Source organism: Centruroides vittatus, unplaced genomic scaffold, assembly GCF_030686945.1.
Source record: "Centruroides vittatus isolate TY-2023 unplaced genomic scaffold, ASM3068694v2 contig_3125, whole genome shotgun sequence".
Lineage (NCBI taxonomy): Eukaryota > Metazoa > Arthropoda > Arachnida > Scorpiones > Buthidae > Centruroides > Centruroides vittatus.
In genome coordinates this window covers 812373-833846 of record NW_027122014.1, presented here as the reverse complement: position 1 = coordinate 833846, position 21474 = coordinate 812373, and the positions used below count along the sequence as shown (strand labels likewise).

The 21474-nt window shown below is 28.9% G+C and overlaps 1 protein-coding gene across 2 annotated transcripts; it reads left to right on the top strand.

Moving 5' to 3' along the window:
* Positions 1–392: 392 nt before the first annotated feature.
* Positions 393–21250, top strand: LOC136973262 (motile sperm domain-containing protein 1-like). 2 transcript variants are annotated; one of them, XM_067267974.1, is made up of 7 exons: positions 393–547; positions 7549–7636; positions 14966–15162; positions 18272–18347; positions 18504–18748; positions 20659–20808; positions 20888–21250. In XM_067267974.1, the coding sequence occupies exons 3-7, from the start codon at positions 15021–15023 to the stop codon at positions 20917–20919; spliced, it is 645 nt and encodes a 214-aa protein (XP_067124075.1). In that variant the 5' UTR covers positions 393–547; positions 7549–7636; positions 14966–15020; the 3' UTR covers positions 20920–21250. The 2 variants fall into 2 exon arrangements, with proteins under 2 accessions (XP_067124075.1, XP_067124076.1); XM_067267975.1 differs by lacking the exon at positions 7549–7636 and having other exon boundaries at positions 416–547.
* Positions 21251–21474: the final 224 nt, after the last annotated feature.

Genomic DNA, 21474 nt, shown 5'->3' with positions numbered 1-21474 from the left:
TACTTATGTCATGGAAATCAAATCCGTGTAATTCGAAGCGGCTTCGAATACATTTCAAACAGAACATTATTTTATTATTTTTTTTTCGCTTGATTTTATTTCATTTTTGATTTACTTTTTTATAAAACAAAATTTTATTTACTTCTTTATTAAAAAAATTTTTAAAAAGCCAAATTATTATTATTTATTTTACATTTAATCTGAATACATACGCAAATCGCACGCTAAACCGAATACAATATATGCGTGTTTAATAATTTAAAAAAAAAATTGTAAAAAATGCGGAAATACATTTTTTAAAATTTATTTTCTAAATATTTATATTATTAATCATAAACTCCGTATCGATTTAGTAACAATAAATAACATACAAAGTTTATTTATTAAAGCAGACGAAATTTCGATAAGAAACGATGTTTATTCTCCCGTACGAGGGCACTGTATCATTGGATAATAAGTTTTGACGTCATTGCGCGCATGACGGATTACGAAGTTAGGCTGAAGACAAAACAAAAATACGCCAGAATCTGGGAGACGTTTAAATGACGTAAGTTCCAAATGTTCTTTGTTTCCTATTGTAGAACCAACTAAACTCTTAATATTCCACGTAAAGATCGTATTGGTTTCAGTATATGTTTTTAAAACTACGTACAAAACTTGCCCTTGATCTACTACATATTGTAATGTTAAGTTTTTTTTTTATATATATATATATATACTTTAGCATTGTTTTTTATATACTGAAATTACCCAGTAATTTAATTTACGCTGGAGTATTTAAATGTAATTTCGTTACGATTTTCCTGGTAAAGAAAAATATCCCTCCTTTGTTTTGTAAACACTAAATAAGTCTTGTCATTGGACAATAACAATAAGCAGTCTTTATGTGTTGTTGTAGAAGTTACTTTTAGTTAAATAGTCTATATGCGTATATATATATAATTGACTAAAAGTAACTCCCTGCTTAATATACTGTTGGAATTTATGTAGTTCAATAACATTGATTTTAATTGTTTTTTTTCTTTTTTTATGTATTAATTGTATCTCTACAGATTGTGAAATTAAATAGAATGTGTGAAATATTCTATTTAATTTCGGAAATATGTGAAATTAATACTGAAAGAAATTAAAGGATAATGAGGACAATAATCTCAATTACCGTATTTTACGGACTATAAGACGCACTTTTTTCTTCGAAAAATTGCCTCCAAATTCAGGTGCGTCTTATAGTCTGTAGCGTCTTATAGTCCGTAAAATACGGTATGTTCTAACAAATTGGGTATACAAAAATTGCAACTTTATATTAGATTTCGGTAAAAGAGGTTTTGAAATTGCACTTACATGTTTTCGTATTAATAGAAAATATATGGTATGGTCTTGTTTTGTGTGGGGTTGCATATCGGTGGGTAATGTGTAAAATAAACTTGTGTCTGCCTTAAGTAGGCCTTTAAAATGTTTTGCTTACATTTTTACTGTAATGACAGTTTAGTTCGGTGTTTATGAATATACGGAGCAAAATTTTATTAGGCTGTATCCAGTATTAATTGGAAAAAAAACATGCAAACTATTTGAAATGGTGAGTAGCATTCTATAAACAAACAACCCTACTAAACCCGATACATTGTAATACTAAGGCCAACCATTGAGATGGTGCTTAACACTTCCCTCTAGTATCAAATTATTTTGTAATTCATTAATATTATAGCCATTAATTAGCCTGATTAGTATATGGCAATGGTTGGCTTTAGTGTTTTCTAGTTGTCAGAAGTGTGCCTTAGTCTTCCTTTTCCCATCAATAACACTCTACAATTGATAGAACACAGTACTATCTAATTAGTTGTCAGATACTGGAGAAGCCTGGTTTGCTGATGTAAGAGTTAAATTCATTTACACATTGATGTGGTTGTCTTTTGGAGGTTAGTGATTTGAAGCTGCTGCCTCTTTCATTTTAATTCTCTTAACGTACGGTGTGTTATCGAGTGTTTCCTTAACTTTCATTGTCCGTGTGAGAACCTTCTGTTTTTGTTTTGTCTGAATATTAGTGTTCTTTCTATAAAAAACTAAACAGTAATTAAGAATGTCAACAGTTGAACAAATATGACAACTGTTGATATTTTTCCCTTTATTTTAGCAAACAATTAATCTCTCCTTACCTTCCTCCTAGTATATTTATCTTTTATTGCTGTTGCTTGGGATGTTGAGATTTTATTTACTTTCTCAATGTTTTTTTATAAATATATATAAAATTTTTTAATATTATAGAATCATTTGCTCAAATTGTTTAGAATTTATTCAAAAACACAAATATTTGAATTTACAATAAATAATAAATACTAAAATGAGTTATTTAAAGTGATTACAAAAAATATGAATTGTTTTAAAATGGAGAAATAATTGATAATTATAAATGAATGTTTTGGGAAAAGAGGTAGATGAAAAATATTTGGAAGTACTATAATTGGATTATAATTTGAACTGAAAAGAAGTGTTTGAGTATAAAACTGTTTAAGTTACCTTTTGTCAAAAATGTAAATTATTGTAGAGAAAGTATCATTCATTCTAATGAATTTGTTTTAGGAAAAAATATTCATTTGTCAAAAATCCAATGATTTATGTATGTGAAAGTTAGTGAGTCATCATTGGTATTGATTGTCATGACTACTCTAATACAAAGTGGAAAGATTCAAAATTTAAAAATTTTACAGTTTATATTTTTGTTCTTAATTTTAATTAAATTGTTCTATTTTTATCGTTTTTGTTTAAAAGCAATCAACTATTGGTTTTTCTCAATTATCATCTCTAGGTACTAGATCTAATTAATCTGATTATTAATAGTCCAAATACTTACCTTTACACATTACTTTGTATTTATAATTAATTAGCAAAGATATAAGCCCAAGATAATCTGTTGTTGGGAGATTTGCTTATATAAACAATCAATTCCAAACTTGATAATATCCTTTAGAAAAATTGGCATGGCATATCTCATGTTCAAAATTTAATAATCCATTGTTTAAGAATGTCTGCAGACAAAGTTGTAAATTTATTTTGAAATTTTAACCAAACACCACAAATTCCAAATCCTCAATTTGAAATTTTCTCAGATTTTAATTAACAACTACTAAACTTTAAACTTTGTGCAGATAAAAAAGATAAAATAATTCTTTTATTATTAATTTTTATTTGAATTTCTTATGAATTTAGAAAGTTACATGTTTGAACATGATTCTGATGAATGGTGTTAAAATCTAGTTATTTAAACTAATGAATAATAATCAAAAACAATGTTAATTTCCTACTTCTAATTCCTACAAAAAGAAAGAAAATAGAAATGGATCATATATGGCTTAATGTTGTTAAAAATATAAACATCAATTAACCCAATTTTTAGATTAATACCAAATGATTGACATTTAATTGTTGAACAGTACTGGTAGTATTATTATAGCCTGACGTAATCTGGCAGTTGTTTGGCATTAATTATTTAAATAACTTAGCTAAAAAATATTTTGTCATATAAAGCTGATTACTATAAATATTTTCCTAATAAACAAACTTTTGAGATGAAATAATGTAGTAAATTATATTAAAATGATTATATATACTTTAAATAGTTGTTAAAGCATGTATACTATAATAATAGATTTAAATCTTTAAAGCTTTAAAAAATATAATTTATATAAAAATAAAATAAATTATATTACATTTTATTTTTTTATTTTCCCTTTTTCACATCTGTCAAATAATCGAAAAACAGATATCATTATTAACAGTGATTCTATTAAGTCTGTTGTTAGTCGCTAGAATTTTACACAAACATATTCAGTTAATAGTGGCATATACAAAGACAAGAGGCATTAGTAATAGCATTGTTCAGAAAATTCCATTTGTAGATAAATTTAATAAAATTTAAAAATGTTTATGAATATAGGCTATAGTCATTGATAAAAAAGTTATTCACCCAGATGGAATTGTTCAGTTACTGAAAAACTTGTCATAGAGCAGTCTCAGATAGGTGTGTTAATGTTTAAATTTATGGTTTGATTGCATATTAGGTATTAAAATCGGAATACTTTTAAAATTTCTATCCCATTATCCTATAAAAGGCTTGAAAGACTCATTCTGTTTAGAATTTACCTATTTGGAGGTCTTCAAGCACCAGGCACCTGTATGATGTAGTCAAAGACGTTATGTACAGCTGATGGTGTTTGAGAAAGGTGTAACATCAGACTGAAGGAAGCAGAATGGCCATTTTGCTGGTGTCCATTTGGCTATTCAGAGCTACCTATGAAGAAGTGTTGGGATAATGGGTATATGAGGTCACATATACGTGATGCCCATGTTCTGGATGCTCCAGACAGACCCCACCAGGAGAGATGATCATTTGATCATGGAATAAGTTTAAACAACTGTAAAGATATTTATCTGCCATCCAGAAATAGATGGAAGCCTTGCTACAGAACCAACTCTCTTCTGATACCATTGGCAGTTGACAAGCAGAGACAAATTTACATGCATGGTGATTGCTATACATCCTGCCATTAGTACTCCAACATTGCTGTATTCATTTACAGTGGAGCTGTGATGGAGAAGCATGAACTACTATGGACTGGAAGCATATCATTTTCAATCTTAGTTCTGTTTGGGAACATATAACTACTATGTTAATGTGGAGGACTATTGGTGAGTGCTTCAATTCTGCCATTACTGTTGAGTGGGTTACTGCCCCTACTGCTGGCATATTGATCTGGGGCTCTCTTATTTGACAGTCTGTTATCCCTAGCAGTGGTACAAGAGGCATTGAAGGCACTATGCTGTATGTTCAGGAAATGCTATGCCCTATATGCTACATTTTATGGTAGAGATATAGTTGTTTTGCAGCAAGATAATCTGTCATACATAGCTAAGATTTCCCAAGAATGTTTGTCATGTTGCCACACTTCCTTGGCTTGCCTGGTCCAGATTTGTTGCCCGTCAAGTATTTTTTGATCCAGCATCAGCCGTGTATGAGAATGAGAGATCTGGAATGGCAATTGCAACATCCATGGGAAAATTTGTTGCAGGATAGCATAGTATCTATATGCCTCCATGCCTGACTATATTGTTTTACATATCCAGGCAAGAGGTCCTAAAATGATACTAAAGATTCCTTTAAATTGTAGTATTCTTCCATAGGAAATAGTTGTTTTGCAATGATAATGTAATCACTTACTGCCACATGAAGTTTGCACTAATGTATAAAGTTTATTTCAATTTCAACGCCACTTTCTTGGAGTGTAACTTTCTGTCAAGGATGAATACTGATGAATAGAAAAAAAAACAAAGTTTTTCATTAAGATAATGCAAGTATTTAATTTTTGTCACAATTTAAGTGTTCAGTTGGAAAATTGAGTTGTCTACCATATTCTCTAGATCTTGTTTCTTCTGATTACTTTCAGCTCTCTGCAGAATGTTTTAGATGAGAAGAAAATATATCTGTGACCTTTTTTCTTTTTATTTAACATCTAAGTCATCTGAATTTCATCATTGACAACCTATGGCTATTGACCAAGTAATTCGGAAACTATTAAACTGATCATTAGTCAAATTTTGAAAGTGAAATGAAGACAATACATGAGGTTCTGATGTTTCCAAAGTATTGATGATAGATTAAATGATTGAAATATGCCTAGTCATTCACTATATAATGAAAGCAATTGCAGTGTTTCCATCAAGAAATTGGTTAGAAAATTTCATTTGGAAGAAAAGAAGATAGAAAAACATTTGAATTACAAAAATAAATAGTATCAATTAATCGTTTGTAGTATAAAATGATATACTGTTTTCAAGAAAATTGTACATTGGAAACCAAAAATACAGAGACAGATTGGTTCATGAAGAAAAAAGAATAAAGTTGTACTCTGTGTGACATATATGTCACAGAATTAGTTTGATGAAACAGATTATAAAATTATGCAGATTTCTGCTCTATAGCATACATTTGTGACCGGAGGGTCGGAGTCTCTTTGACCCCTCGTCAGGATGTGACACCACCAAGTCTTTCTGGACTCGGAAATCACGACAGAAGGTTCTTATGTCACACGAGCGGTCACGAGTGAGCGGATCTGTCCATTGTGGAGGTGGAGGTAGGAGAATCGAGGAAGTAAGTCACTCAGGAAACTGGCTAAGTAACAAGAATAAATTTAATTAAAAAAAATTTACAGCATGATGCATAGCTAACAATAATGTATTCCTAGATATACGGAGAGAGAAAGTTTACAAACAATCCGTGAGTTGATTAACATCTCCTTAACCAAGGTATTTGAGTTCCTTGAGCAGGTTGCGGGAAGGGTTTTTCCAGGGTTGGGCTCGCGGTGGCTAACCAAACGACGACTGCTTGGATTTGTCATCGTTCATCGTTCCCTTGTATTATTTTTCCACTTGGGTTTTTTCCATGAGGTCAGGATCTTGTTGTTAAGGGTCGGGTGTCCAATACGTGAATTACTTCTGAAAGTTCCGGGTGACATACTCCTAACTAGATGGATCATCCTCAACGAGGAAGCAAGTTCGTGGAAAATAATTTTTATGGTTTTCAACAGATCTTTTGATAAAATGGTGGAGGGGGAAACAATCGAAAAAAATTTGATTGAACACTTTTGTCCATTTGTCCGTCACACATTTGTTTGTTAAAAGAATTTTTCAGAAGTCCAGGTCCACAACTTTCATTTGATAGTTGTTGATCATTTTATCATTCAGTCCATACTGTAATGTTTTTGGGACTCTTTATTCAAAGTTACTGGAATACATAAGGACTTAAAATCTTGAATCTTGTCCTTGATCAAAGATGCAAGTAAATATTCAATAGTAGTGAATAATACTGAACAAATTGAAGTAGTAAATCACAATGTGTTTCCTTAATTTTCTTCGATTGTAATATGATAATTATCATCATATTCTTGTATACTATAACCTCTAATGATAGATCTTTCTGTTGGCTTTTAAGTAAATCTTTTGCTTGCTAATGATATGATTTTAATTTTAACAATTCATTATCCAACTTTTATAATTTAAAAAAAAAAAAAAAATTGAAATACAGTTAAGAAGATTCTAAATTTAATCAGTCCAATAATATTTATTTAATTTTATCAAAATTGTCAATCATATCTCCAGATTATCTACTTTTAATGAAGTCATAAGAATGCAATCGATAATTAACTCATCTGCATAGTGGATACCAGTGAATAAGTTTGAAAAATAAATCTATTGGGAATATGAATATTTCACTCTGTAAAAAGTTGAAATAGAAAATATTCTAATCTGTATTTGTTGAACATTTAACATCTTGTGTGTTAAGAATTCAGTCAAAGAGTATAATAGGAAATGACTCAGTGCATAAAGAGATTATTTAATATATATATATATTAATGAAGTGGACATAGTAACATAGATTAGATAATTCAAGTTTGAGATCTACTCAGATAAATCTTCAAATGTGTCCAAAAACAAACTTGAAATTCCCATCCTCTCAAAACAGGATTTAAATGTCTGATCAATAAAATTCTTTTTCAGAAAATAATTAGGATGAAGAGTAAACGTAACTAATAAAGATCTCAAAGAATTACTTTGGAATGAAATGGAGAAATAATGAATAAAACAAGTCAGTAGATACAATTTTCTGAATTTATAATTATTTCATTTAAAGCAAGTTATAAAATATATAGATAGTATTTTCAAAAAATTATAAATTAAACTTATTAAACTTAATTCTTATATATTATATAATATATATATACTGTATATATGCATATAGTCTTTTCATAAGATATAGTAATATTATTTTTTTTTTTTGTTTTTAAATTAATCATTAATGATACCTAGCATTTTAGCAGTGGATCAGCTGTTTATAAATTTGTTAATTTAATAATTAGCTTTCAAAAACTTTCAGAAATTTATTTATATATTGATAGAATATTAAGTTATTTGAAATAAATATATGCAATATAAATGCACTTACCAGAACATGAAATAGTTAAAATTCTCTTGTGTGTCTATTAGCCCAAAGACAGTAAAAATGATCTAAGTAATCAGATTCTTACATTCTTGTCATATCAAAAGGTTCACAACAAGATCGAAAATCCTTTACTTCACTTTCATAATATGTTTTGGCTTATTTGCTTATTTAAAACGTATAAGCATGCCTAAGATGAACAGAGATCCATTAAATAGTTTGATTTATACCATTTCAATGTTTTACAAATACAAATTTTGCTAACCTTACATTTTAAATTATAATGCAATTGACATTTAAGTTGGCAAATGTGATGAAATACAGAAATAGTATCAAAGCAATGTAATAACTTGAAGGCTTGTCTTCAAGTGTTTGAATGGATTGTCCATTTTTATTTTTAAGATTGTATAGGAATTTTGAAATAAAAACAGGTTTTGAGTTAGAGATTCCTACACAATAGGTTTGATTGGTGTGCCAAGAATGGACTGGGGGACTAGGTTAGTCCCCTAAATTCCTTGAAGTACCTTCTAAATATTATTTTTAATGCATTTGTATTTGAAGCCTTTCACTTGAAAAATTGTTTTTTTCATATATTTTTCCTATCTGGCCATCCATCATCTACACTGAGTTCAACTCTTCCATAAGCCAATCTGAAGGCTCCTTTTAGTTGACGCATTGACAGGACTAACTTGCAGTTATGTGTTCCTCTCATACTGTTGTTTTGTGTGCATCCAGGTGGTTCTGTAATAAGAGATCTTTTGTTTCCTGTGCTTATTGAAAATGACATTGCATTAGTGATTTTGTATTTTTATTATCATAAAACACTTAAAAGTTTTTATGTAAAGTATGAATCTACTTAAAAGATGGTATATGTGATTTAGAAAGCTTTGAATTCAACATGGAAGAGGACTCATTAAGAGAAGCAGGTCTCTTGCAGCGAAATGTAATGCAGTTTTAAATAGTGAATGTTACAGATGATCTAGGTGAATCATCACAGCAAAGTGAAGACACTCAACAATTTCTGTGCTGTATTCTGGATTGCCTGCTTGAAAACATCATTTGGAACCCTAAGTTTCCAAGAAAAAATTTCAGCAAAGAGTTACTTAACTTTCCCACAACATTATAACTGTGTATGGTGCCATCTGTTATGATATTTTATTTAAAATTTTTAAAAACATTTTTAATTATTATAAAATGACAAAAGGTTTAATTTTGAGGATAGAGATGTGTTATAAAAAAATTGTAAATGCTAATAACAAGTAAAATTGTCATTAAGTCCAACTTTACCCAAGATATGACACACAATCTCCTTCTATTCCCCACCTGAAATTTTTGACAAAAACCACAGGAGTTATTAAGCTTCAAAGAGAGGACAAAATCAAGCTCCCCCACACTAATATCCATACATACAGAAAAAACTCAAATTTTTTTCATTTCTCGACGTTTCAAGGTCCCTGAATCCAGAAATGTAAAATTCTTGGGGGGGTCATTTTTTTTTACTGATTCCCGGTTTTGTTATATACAACAATAAAATTAATGTGCCAATAATCTGTGAATAAACTGAGTTTTTTCGGGTGTTTAAATAATAATTGATATAATATGTATAAAAGAAGGATTTTCACACATCTGGTCCCTTTTGAAAATTGTCACTGCACACTGAAGATTGGAGGTATGATATTTTATTAATATAATAGCAAGTACTGTATGTAAATATCAAAAATCTTATTAATACCTATCTTACTAAATAGTTTGTCAATAGTTTTTGATGTCTGACTTCCTTTAACCAACAAGTCACAAGCCAAACTTGTAGCCAATCAGAGAAAAGTAGTGTTAATTGCAACTATGTACTGTATTGCAAGAGATGTTTCTTAACTACAATTTATGCTATCAAAATATAGTTTTGAATTTGTAATTGACACTTCAGTCCAAAATCTGAGATGTAGAGGTTTTGGGAGAAAATTGAGATAAGCATGCAAAATATATTGAATTTAGGCTGAAAATGCAGGGAAAAATAAATAATTTTGAGATACAGGTTCAACCATATATAAAAAAAACAAACTTTTTAACTTTCTTGTGGCTTAATTCAGAAAAATTAAAATACCCAGATGTAAAAGATACTTTAAAAGAATTCTTGCAGCTGCACTAAATATTCAGTTTTTTGGATTTAATGAATAGAAATAAAATTTATATAACATACTTATAGTGAAAACTATTTATTTTATTCTTGATAGTTTGCTGTATCAAAGTGAGATTGCATTCATGATGTTTCTATTCAAATTTTAATGATCTTTTAATTACAAAGTAAGTTTATAAGTCTACAAAGAATATTATTTTATTTTCAGTGAACCAAATTGGTTATAATTGTTAGTAGTCATGTCAGGTTAAATTTGTTAATGTATTATTTAATCAAAAATTCTATAATTTTACAAAAAATTTAGTTAACCACACATACAGGAACCACTTACTGGTGTTGGAAACGAAAAACGAAAAAATGTCGTTAACATTTTCGAACTTTGGAAGTTCTTCCAACACCAGTAAGTGGTTCTTGTACGTGTGGTTTACATCCCCAGTGTTCCATGAATGTAGAAGCTTACCATATAAAAATTTAGTTTTCAGAGATTTAAAAATATACATTGTTTAATGAAAATGCTTTGTTTACATATTAAATTATAATAAAAATTAATATATTAATGCCTGAAGACTGTTTAATTTATCAGTTTTTTAAGGACAAATTTGGAAGTTGGACCACAATACCAATTAATAATAGCATTTGAATCACTACTTCAGTAAACATGTCTAAGTTTAGAATATAATTTTCGTCTACTAGTACGTATTTTCTATTATCAGGACTTATTAGACTGGCTTTACAGATACTGCAACACAGTTTCACTTTGTTTTATTTAATATACCTGTATATTAAATAAAACAAATTTTCTAATCTGTGAAACTGTGTTGCAGTATCTGTAAAGCCAGTCTAATAAGTCCTGATAATAGAAAAATACGTACTAGTAGACGAAAATTATATTATAATAAAATAAGGACATTGAGGCATATTAATTTAATTTAATGTCTAAGTTTAGATTTGGTATTCCAAATGTGATTAGATCTCACAGAATCCAAGTAGCTTTGAGGAAAAATGTCCAATTAGTTGACTATTTTCATTTTCACTTGAAGATCCATAAAACTTTGAATATTACAAGTTAATAGTACAATTGAAAATTCTGTTAATAATTAGATACATGTCTTAATCTTTGTATTAACATATATAACTACCATATATTTTATTGGTGTTATTACAATTTGACCTTGTTGTCCTCTTAATTTATTTGAAGAGAGCACATTTCCTGTTTATATTCAAACTTGCTATTTATTTCTTTATTTTGATTCTCTCTCTCTCTCTCTCTCTGCATGCCATGTCAGAAATCCTGACGTCGGCGAGCACCTGGCACAGGTTAATAAGTGGTTAGTAAGGCGCCAAGATGTATCCTGGGGGATACACCTTGGCGCCTTATTAACCTGGGGAATTATTTTGATTACTTAAATATAAATTTATTTAAAATTTTCTACATTATGTTCATGTTTCAAAATAGTGCTAGTATTAAACTGATTATGTTGAGGATAAATAGATTATTTATATTATTTCATTTAGCCTATATTATTCCTAAAAAAGTTGAGGGATATCCATTTGTAAACAATATGCTTCAAAAACCTTCTTAGTAGTATTTCAATAATAATAATTCATTCCATTTTTTTTAAAAGCAAGTTTCAAACTCAAATTATTGATTGATAGAGGCTAATAAGTAGCTTTGAAAAATAGTTAAGTTGTTTCTGAATTGTGCCATATTATATTAGTATTATCACCTAGGATTACTTTGAACTTATTTCTCACAATATGACATAACTTTGGTGATAAACAATAAATTAATATACAAGGCTTTGAGTTCTGCTCTGGGTTCAATTCTTTTCTTCCTTTCAGAAATTTTAAATTAAAAATTAATTTATAATAAATATTAAAATTTTTGAGATAACAACCTAACTGCCTACCTCTAGTCAAATTACTTTAAATCTATTAAATTAGCCTTATTATAGCCTGATAATACAGCAGATCATTTGGCATAATTTTTGTGATACATGTTTGAAAATTAAATCCATGCTTTGACCTGAAGGGAAAAGTGTGTTCAATTTACAACCTTATTAAAGTACAATTTGCAAATGTTGATACAAAATAGCAATGTTCTTGTCATCATTTTATGAAAACTATGAATAAAAATGTTCTCATTTCTGTTTATTGAAGAAAATGTTATTACAATGAAACCTTAATTTATCATTCTCTGATGTATTGCTTTTCTGCAACATTGTTTAATTTCTAGAGTCCTTGAACAAATACTGTTTTAATTATAGAAATTAAGGCCACATCAGTCTTTCCTCAATTTATTGTTTTCCTGCATCTATTGGTTAGAATTTTTAGCCCAGAAGAATGTCAATCCTGGACTAATCATTCTTAAGAATGGCCCCAAACACACAAATTTTAGTATGCAATGGTTATAGTAACAACAGTTGATATCAACTGTTAGTGGTGAAACCTTGTATTCATCATAACCTGCCAGACAAGTTGGAGAGGAAGGAATTGTAACACTAACAATGAAGCCAAATCCTAAATTAGTGCTGAGGTTTACTGAAAAATTTCATGCATTTATGTCCATGAGAGTGTTTTTGTATGCTTATGGCAACAAGAATATTGAAAGCTTACTGTTCATTTTGAAAAGGAAAATATTAATTTTTTAAAAAGTAATGCAATTGAACTTGATGGAGAAAAAATATCCTTGGTGTGTATTTTTCAATTTAGTAAATAATCAAAATGTGATTATACATAATGCCCCTGCATCTATTGTTTTTCCATTATCCATAGTGGAGGCTGGGAAAAAAACCCTAGCCTCCAGTTGAATGAAAACAATGAATTGAGGTTTCACTTTTTTTTTTTTAAATCTTAAATACGTTAATTTACATTCATTGTTTTTCTTTTAAAATATTGAATATCAAAAATTTCCTCATTAATTAATAATAGCTATAATTAAAACATAATAATTATCCATTATAATTATTTTTAAAATACTTTAAAAAATTATGCATGATTTAGGATGACCATATTTACTATTTTGAATGAAACAATGCTGTTTTATTATTCTGTTGTTATTCTGTTGTTTTAGTAAAATTTTCACTTTGTCCTGTTTTTCAAAAATCTAAAACTTAAATCTGTAGTTTGTGTGTGTGTGTATACATACAATTTTTTAACTCTTTCCACCCTGTGGGCACTAATAGGGACTCTTTTAGCAAGCCCATTATGGATCAGCCAGGTCCACAATGGGCGGCTAGGTGGTGAGGGATGGGCCTGATGTATCTGGACAGACCCCCCCCCCCCGAAAAATTCCTGGGGATTTTTTGACTTGTCTGGATTTGACCCTGGCTCTTTCAGAGCAGTAGGCTGCCACCTTGACCACTTGGCCATCTGGCCATCAAAATGTAGTTTGTATATTGTATTCCAAACTCGTGATTTGCTAGAAAATGTTCATTCTGCATCAATAAGTGTGATAAATTTGAATGGATGCTATTGAAGAAGAAATAGCATACAATGAAGTTAAGAAACGTTACATGAACAGAAACTTAAAATTTAACAATTCAATCAATGGGCACTAATAAAGACAATAATAACTGATTTTTTTTCTTTTTTGTAGTTAATGTAGCCAACAGATGGGTCAAAATATTTAATGAAATGCAAGAAAGATTCTCTACTCCAAGATTTTAATAGTTTGATAAAACTAGTCTTTTGTTTATCAGGAACTATGATGTCTACAGAAAAGAATATTTTCACTCTTCAATTCTGTTGCAGTTTTTTTTTTTTGCCCTATCCATGCTGCAAATGGTAAAAATAAAGGTCCTTTTGGTATGTCCATCACAGTTTTGGTCAGGTCTGCATTGGAGAAACCCAGGCTTTCTAACAAAATCTTGTTGGCAGTAGAGCATCATTTATCCGAATCAATTGGGGACTGGGGTTGTTCAGATAACTTATTTTTCAGATAACCGATTATGTACGAAAAAATATAGTAACCTATCCCATGTTGAAATTTTTCTCCATTGCGTGTCGCTACACATTGAATTTTCATCGATTTTAAGCCTAACGAAAATTTTTATAATAATAATCGTGGCTATTGTATCGTTAAAAATTATTTTTTTTATTTTGTACAAACAAAATAAATATATTAAAAAATATAAAAACAAGAAAATATTTTAGAAGGTAATCTAGTATCAAAAATGTTCGATTCAGCACGACACAGTCTGACTGGAAAGCTTTCGGTTGATCGGCTTTCGGATAAACGACACTCTACTGTATTTCAAATAAGTATGATTTGATTCAGCATAATAAAAAATCTTCAATAAAATTTTTTCTTTAATTAGAATTATACATTTGTTTTAGCTGCTGCATACTTAATGCTGAGCATCCTTCAATTTTTACCACAATGCTATCTTACAATGTCCCTATTTTGGTTTTGAACTTATGGCAACACTAAATTAGTGACCAGATTTTGGAGATCACTTAACCTTAATTTAAGGCTTTACTGTACTTACTTCTTTTTATGCTATATGTCCCATTAGAAAGCATTCAGAAATTTTGGAACAAAGGTGTTCTCATCTTTTCAGAGGCTACGTCTTATATTTCTGGGAAGTTAAAGTAGTATGGCTGGTAAATGCTCTAAATGTACTGTATTTACCGAATAATCGGTAAATACAGTACATTTAGAGCAGTGAGGTTGTTGATATAAGAATGGAAACCAATATGGAGTATGTGCAGAAAAAATAATGTGATAATATGTCCTCATTTTTATATTGCTATTATGTATAATTTCTAATTATGTATAAATTTTTAATATCTGTTTTTCAAATTTAAATTATTTTAATAAAATCTTTAATTTTAATTTATAGGTTTAGAAGATAGTGATAAAACGATAAACACTATCCTCATGTGCAGATTATCTTGATGCAGTCTACTAGTTCTATTGATGGCAAACTGCCAGTATTTGTATTTCCATCTTCACTAACATTCTATGAAGATGATCAGTCTTCTCATAAACAAATTCTCACATTATATAATCCCTATGATTTTGCTGTCAAATTTAGAGGTAAGTTTCATTTTTAAAAATAATTTTTAATATTTGCCTGCTTATTAATAAAAATCCTTATTGACATTATATATATATATATGTGTGTGTGGGTGTGGGTGTAGAAAATTCAATTTCTGCTAGTGCTGTGGCACTGCAATATTTGGCTATGTCTTGGGCTACTCCAATATTATTTTTGTTGGTGTGCATGTTTTAGCTGGCACGACCATGAGTGGGTACTTAAAGATGCGCCAGTATTTGAACGAGGCTTTTTTTTCCCATCGTGAGTGGTGAGCTTTGCTTGTTTTGTGTGGTGTTTTTTCTGAAAACTGTGTGTTGTGCTGAATCGGAATGTTTTAGATACTAGATTAACTTCCAAAATATATTTTTTTCGTTTTTATATTTTTCAGTATATTTATTTTGTTTGTGCAAAATAAAGAAATAATTTTTACTGATACAATAGCCACGATTATTATTTAAGAAAATTTTTGTTAGGCTTAACATTGATGAAAATTCAGCACGAAGCGACACGCAACAGAGAAAAATTTCAACATGGGATAGGTTAATATATTTTTTCGTATATGATCAGTTATCTGAACAACCCAGTCCTGAATTGTTTCAGATAATTGATGCTCTACTGTATATGTGCATGTGTATATATATAACATTAGTGTATAAGTGTTACCTGCATATATGAAAGGCAAAACTAAAATATATTATTTTAGTTCTCAAGGGTAATCTCAAAAGTACTCTCCTATTTTTAAAAAAATACAAAGAAATGTTTATTTTCAATAATGTTCATATCATTTTAAAGCTTGAACATTTATCTATTTTTCTACATATTTTCCATTTCAGTCAATGCATTTTTGTATGCGCTGTGGGAGTTTTTGTATGCCCATGTCATACCAGCTCACCGCCATGTCATGTTAAACTGAAATTCATTGCCAATTGACAGAAGTGTTTGCGAGTCATGCATAGATGTCAAAATGTCCTCAAGTGGTGTAGGGAGTTTGCATCTGATCATACTGAAATTTACAACAAAGAAAGAAGCGGGAGACCATCAATTTCAGATGAGACAATCGCAAAGGTTGAGCAAACCATGCATGAAGATCAGTGAATCACTCTGGATGATCTCTGCATTTTGATTCTTGGGGTTTCCCAAAGCACCATTCATAGGATTTTAACGGAAAAGTTGCAATATCGAAAGGTGTGCACAAGATGGGTCCTGTGACGTGGCGGCAAGCTGGTATGACATGGGCATACAAAAATTGTCACAGCACCTACAAAAATGCATCAACCGAAATGACGATTATGTAGAAAAATAGATAAATGTTCAAGCTTTATTTTCAATAATGTTCATCTCATTTTAAACATTTCTTTTGTATTTTTGAAAAAATAGGAGACCTTGCTTTTGGGATTACCCTCATAGAATTAGAATTAACTACTAATAAAATCTCTCCTCATTGCATAAACAAGAAAAATGCTCTTGCTAGCTATACAGATTTAAAATATTGTTACAAGAAATAAATGACATTTCTTTTTAAACATTATGTAAAAATTCCAAAATAATAACATAGTTTATAACTTTGTATTTTCTTTTGAAACTCCTTTATTAATTTAATATAACTAGTTCTATAATTTCAACAACCAATTAGGTAGTCATTTATCCAGAGAGAACTTTTAGAGATATGAAAAAAGAATCTCTTTAATATTTAGATTTATAGATAAATTAAGGAAAATGGCAAATACAAAGTTTTTCAACATCAACAATAATAAAGTTCCTTTAAAGTTACATTTAAAAAATTATGAGAGAGTTCATTATTTATTCTATATTAATACAAATATTAGTGACTTATTGATGACCGTCTAAAGAAAACCTACTTACATGCCATGCCATCTGTATTCATTATACAGAAAATTTTCTAACTAATGAATTTGATGGGGTTCATTATTCTTGAGTGTTAATATAAGAATTCTGTGTATGAAGAATAACCACAAATGATTAGTTATGACTCTACAAGTATAAAATGCATTTAGAAATAAACTTACCTAATTAAGCATGGACAAAACTAAAGATGCAAAGAAATTAAACAATTATACATTTGTCATAATGGTTTATAGTGGCACTGCAGACTGTTTGTACTCGTGGCAGTGTTGCCAGAAATCAATCAAGGCTTGTGCAAATGCTTATTGAAATGTTGCAATAGACCTATTTTGTAGCAAGGAAAGCTGTTTAAAACTTTAGCTTTTAATGTTAGAATCTATAGATAGGGTTGGTAAATTCTTGAATAAATGTTAATGAGCAAAAACATTGACATTGGGTTAATTTCGAGGAAAATTTTAACTTTTCAATCGGTAAGAATTTGCTGAATCTGGCAACTCTGCTCTGTGTCTGAAACCATTTGTAAACATTGGACAGCAATCTGACTGTATGTGCATTATGTTCATAGTTGGAGCTAATGTCCTTAGTTTCTTCTCAAACAATTATATTCAATACAGTCTGTTGTAATGTAAATGATTGGAGTTCTAAAATAAAGGGAATTTTTCCAGAAAACTTTTTGAATTTGTTTGTTATACAGTGTACTAAACCCAATATGTTTATATACTGCATATGCCAAGGATTATCAGTTGTTCAATTAGGAAGAAGTTTGTTATAGGAAGAATTAGAAAACTTCATGTACTGTACTTTTAAAATGATTCTTTCAATTAAAAACAGGATTCAAAATTGTCTTTTGAATCCATTCATTAAAAGAACACTATTTTTATTCTTTTGAGTATTTGGGTGAAATAGAGAAAACAGAAATAGTATAGAATAAATAATGTATAGCAAGATATTTTGAAAATAATCCATAACTAGAGTCAAAACTCACAAAAGTAGTAATCACGCTGATTGACATTGAGACCTGTACTATAAATTAGCAAGGCCTGGATGGAGGATCTGAATTCACACTTACACTTTCTCTCTCTCTCTTATATGCAATAGAAAATAATTGTATTTTCAAGAATTCGAGTGATGTAAAAAAAAATTGCAATTTGTTTTTTAATTGGAGTTCAGACCTAGCTTTTATATTAAATCATAAAATATGAAAATCATGTTTACAAAAAATATTTAAATCATGTATATTTTTAGTTTTGGCAACGTCCCCAAGTAAATATGTTGTTGTTGATCCAGAAGGAGTGATTAAAGCTCGTTGTTGTGTGGATATGTAAGTTTATTTGATTAAATTATTTTGTAATCGAATTGATCGTAAAAAAATATTTCATATTATAAATGTAATTAAAATTTTTAAAGAAAAGCAAGCTTTATTTTACAATGGTGGAATTAATTTTTTTAAATTTGGTTTGTATTTTAAATATTATAGTGTTATTCGTCACAATGCAATATTTCCAAGTAATTATGGTGTCACCGACAAGTTCCGAATACAAATGCAAGAATATGGGCATAGTCAAGTAGCTGGTAAACGAGATGTATTGTCGATACTCTGTCCAACAAAACCTGATAGTTCAGCCACACTTTCCACAGATGCTGAGCAGTTTCAACAACTTCATCCTTTGTCATCACAGACCAGTCATAGAAGACAATATTCAATAAATGGTGGTAGAACAAGTAAGTGTTCTAATCATTATTTGAAATTTTAAAATTAAGACATCTTCCAGGTAAACTTATGAATTTGTAACATTTCAAATACAATAAGAAATCAGACATATGAACCAAGAATACACATCTTAAAATTTTGCTGAATAAAAAAATAAATATTCCTTTAAACAATGATTAAATATTTGTATTTAATAAGTCTGAAATGGTCTATTTATACCATGTTTGAATATATGTTCTTACTGTAGGTTATAAAGAAATAATTCTTATCGTTGACAGGGAAAAAATTTGAAAAAATATACTTAACCATATTTTATATCTAATACCCATTTGTTGTCCATTATCAATTATCATATCAAGTATGCAAAGAAAAAATGTTAACTGCCCTTGAATAGTAACTACAGAGAAAATATAAATAAGCAGTTTAAAATAGTAGCTGCAGCTATTATTCAAATGAAACTAGTATTTGTACATACCAGTTTTATTCAAATAATAGCTGCAGCTACTTTTTTAAACTGCATGTTTCCTCTAGTTGGTATGTAGAAAGGAAATATTATTACCACTAATACTATTTGATGTCTCATTATTAATAATCTGTTGTTTAAAAAATAAAATTTTTATGTTGTACTGAAGAAATAAACACAACTCATATGATTTGCTGTTGAGAAGTAATTTTTTAGTAACTGTTTTTAATGAATAATGGCAAGTAGAATGATCTCATAAAATAAGAGATCCTTTTGTCTTGGTGTGATTATTTTCCATTTCTTATAGATTAAGCCGTGCATTAAGGCATCATACCAGATTGGTATCAATAAATAGTATTTTTATATACCATCAATATTAAGTATTCCATGTGTGCAACTTGACTTTTCCATTTTTTTGGAGATTAATACTACCCAAAGGCAAAAAGATCTAAGATTTGTTAATGCTAAATTGTAAAGCAGTAAACATTTGCTTGAATTTAATTTGAGCTTTGTATTTGAAAAGAAAATTAAGATCAAAATTGTTCCAAAAGGCATTTGTTAATCTTTTAAATAGAAACTACAGAAAATTAACAGATTAAATGTAAAACAAGAAAAAAAAACTATAGTTTCAATGATTCAAAGAATTATAATCTTGTGCGATTGTTCTAAACAGACAACATTTAATATATTTTATTCCTTCGTAGATTTTTATTTTCATATCCCTCTGCATATACAAAGACTTTTAATAGCAATGAGTTAGAATTTCAGTCTTTTGTATAATTTATTATATAAGCCACAAAATTTGTTTATGAAAATATTTCAGTTAAAATCAGAAGATTACTTATCATTTCTTTTTCAGTGTAAAAAATGATGACTTATTTTGTGATATTTTTCAATAAGTTAGATATAAATGTAATAAACTATTATTTCTTAATAGAGGTCTTTATTTAAGTGTGTTAAGCTGAAAAAGCCCAAAAAATGTTTATCTTCAAATAAAGTTTAAAAATCAAGGAAATATTAGAACTTTTTCAAACTCATTTGAATTGAGTTTTTCAAAAAGTTCTAATATTCTGTTTAGTTTTAAGCCTGCAACTGAAGATGTGCTGAGAAAGCATGAAAAATGTTTATACAGATCTTTAAAAAAACTATTTTTCTATATGTAAGACCCACGGAATCAAAGATTATGAAGTTATATTATGTTCATGTCTTTTGACCGTTTAAAATTGAATGATTTGGAATAAATAAGATGGATTATTATAAAATTGCAAGAAACATTTTCTATATTATGTTTTATGGGTCTTAATTATTGTTTAAAATTTCATAATGATACCAACCAATGCCTAAATATCGGGCTAGAAAACGGCTATAGCAATATTAATAATTTTAAGATAATTTGGTACTAGAGTTAGAATTTCATAATGGTTTTATTTGAAAAAGTTGAATTTGTTATTTTTTCAGGTCATGCTACGGGGCCCAATTTTTTAATAATCGCATTGGCTATAATTTGTTTAATAGCTTTAATGTTGCCAACAACTGGAGATGATATACTTTTTCATCCATATTTACAACTGAGCACAAATCAGAAATTAATTGCAGCTTATACTCTGGGTATGAACAGTTAAATATTTTAATTTTTTTAAATCCTTGAAAAATATTTGATAATTGCATTACATTTTCATTTTAATAGGTCTCGTCACAATTGCCATATTTCGAACATGATGAGTTCCTAATTTGAGAGCGTGTATCCAAAATTTCCCCTGAATAATTTGCTGTATATTGCTACGCTATGATTCCTTGAATTCAATCAATACTTAAAATTGCTACAGAGAGAGAAATTATTTAACAAAGTATTAGAAAAATTTTAAAAATGTATAAAGTATCTGAACTTTGTAATAGCAGATTCAAAGCGTGATTACTTATCTTATGAAATACAAAGTAATATATCCGAAATATTTGATTTTATTAATATATAAGAACATGTATGTATATATGAATTATGCAGAGAAATAATAAGAGATAAGTTTATATTAAATGTTTATTGTTTCATATATATATTTTTTTTAATTAGCAGTTTCATCTTTTATATTTATAATTTTTAGTAATAAAACTTATATGACATTTTTCCAGAATATATATTTTCTCCATTAATATTTCTCGAAATATCCCAAAATTTGAAAACTGTCCACAGAATCTCGGAGTAAATTTAAATTACTTTGAAATTATAAAGGCACAATAGATAATTAGTTGACAATAAATTTTTGTGCACAAATATTA

Bases quoted from the DNA above. Each gene is read 5' to 3' on its own strand.
- LOC136973262 (XM_067267974.1), top strand. From the start codon at position 15,021: ATGCAGTCTACTAGTTCTATTGATGGCAAACTGCCAGTATTTGTATTT. The intron at 18,348-18,503 runs GTAAGTTTATTT...TAAATATTATAG, and splicing joins GCTCGTTGTTGTGTGGATAT to TGTTATTCGTCACAATGCAA. The intron at 18,749-20,658 runs GTAAGTGTTCTA...TTATTTTTTCAG, and splicing joins AATAAATGGTGGTAGAACAA to GTCATGCTACGGGGCCCAAT.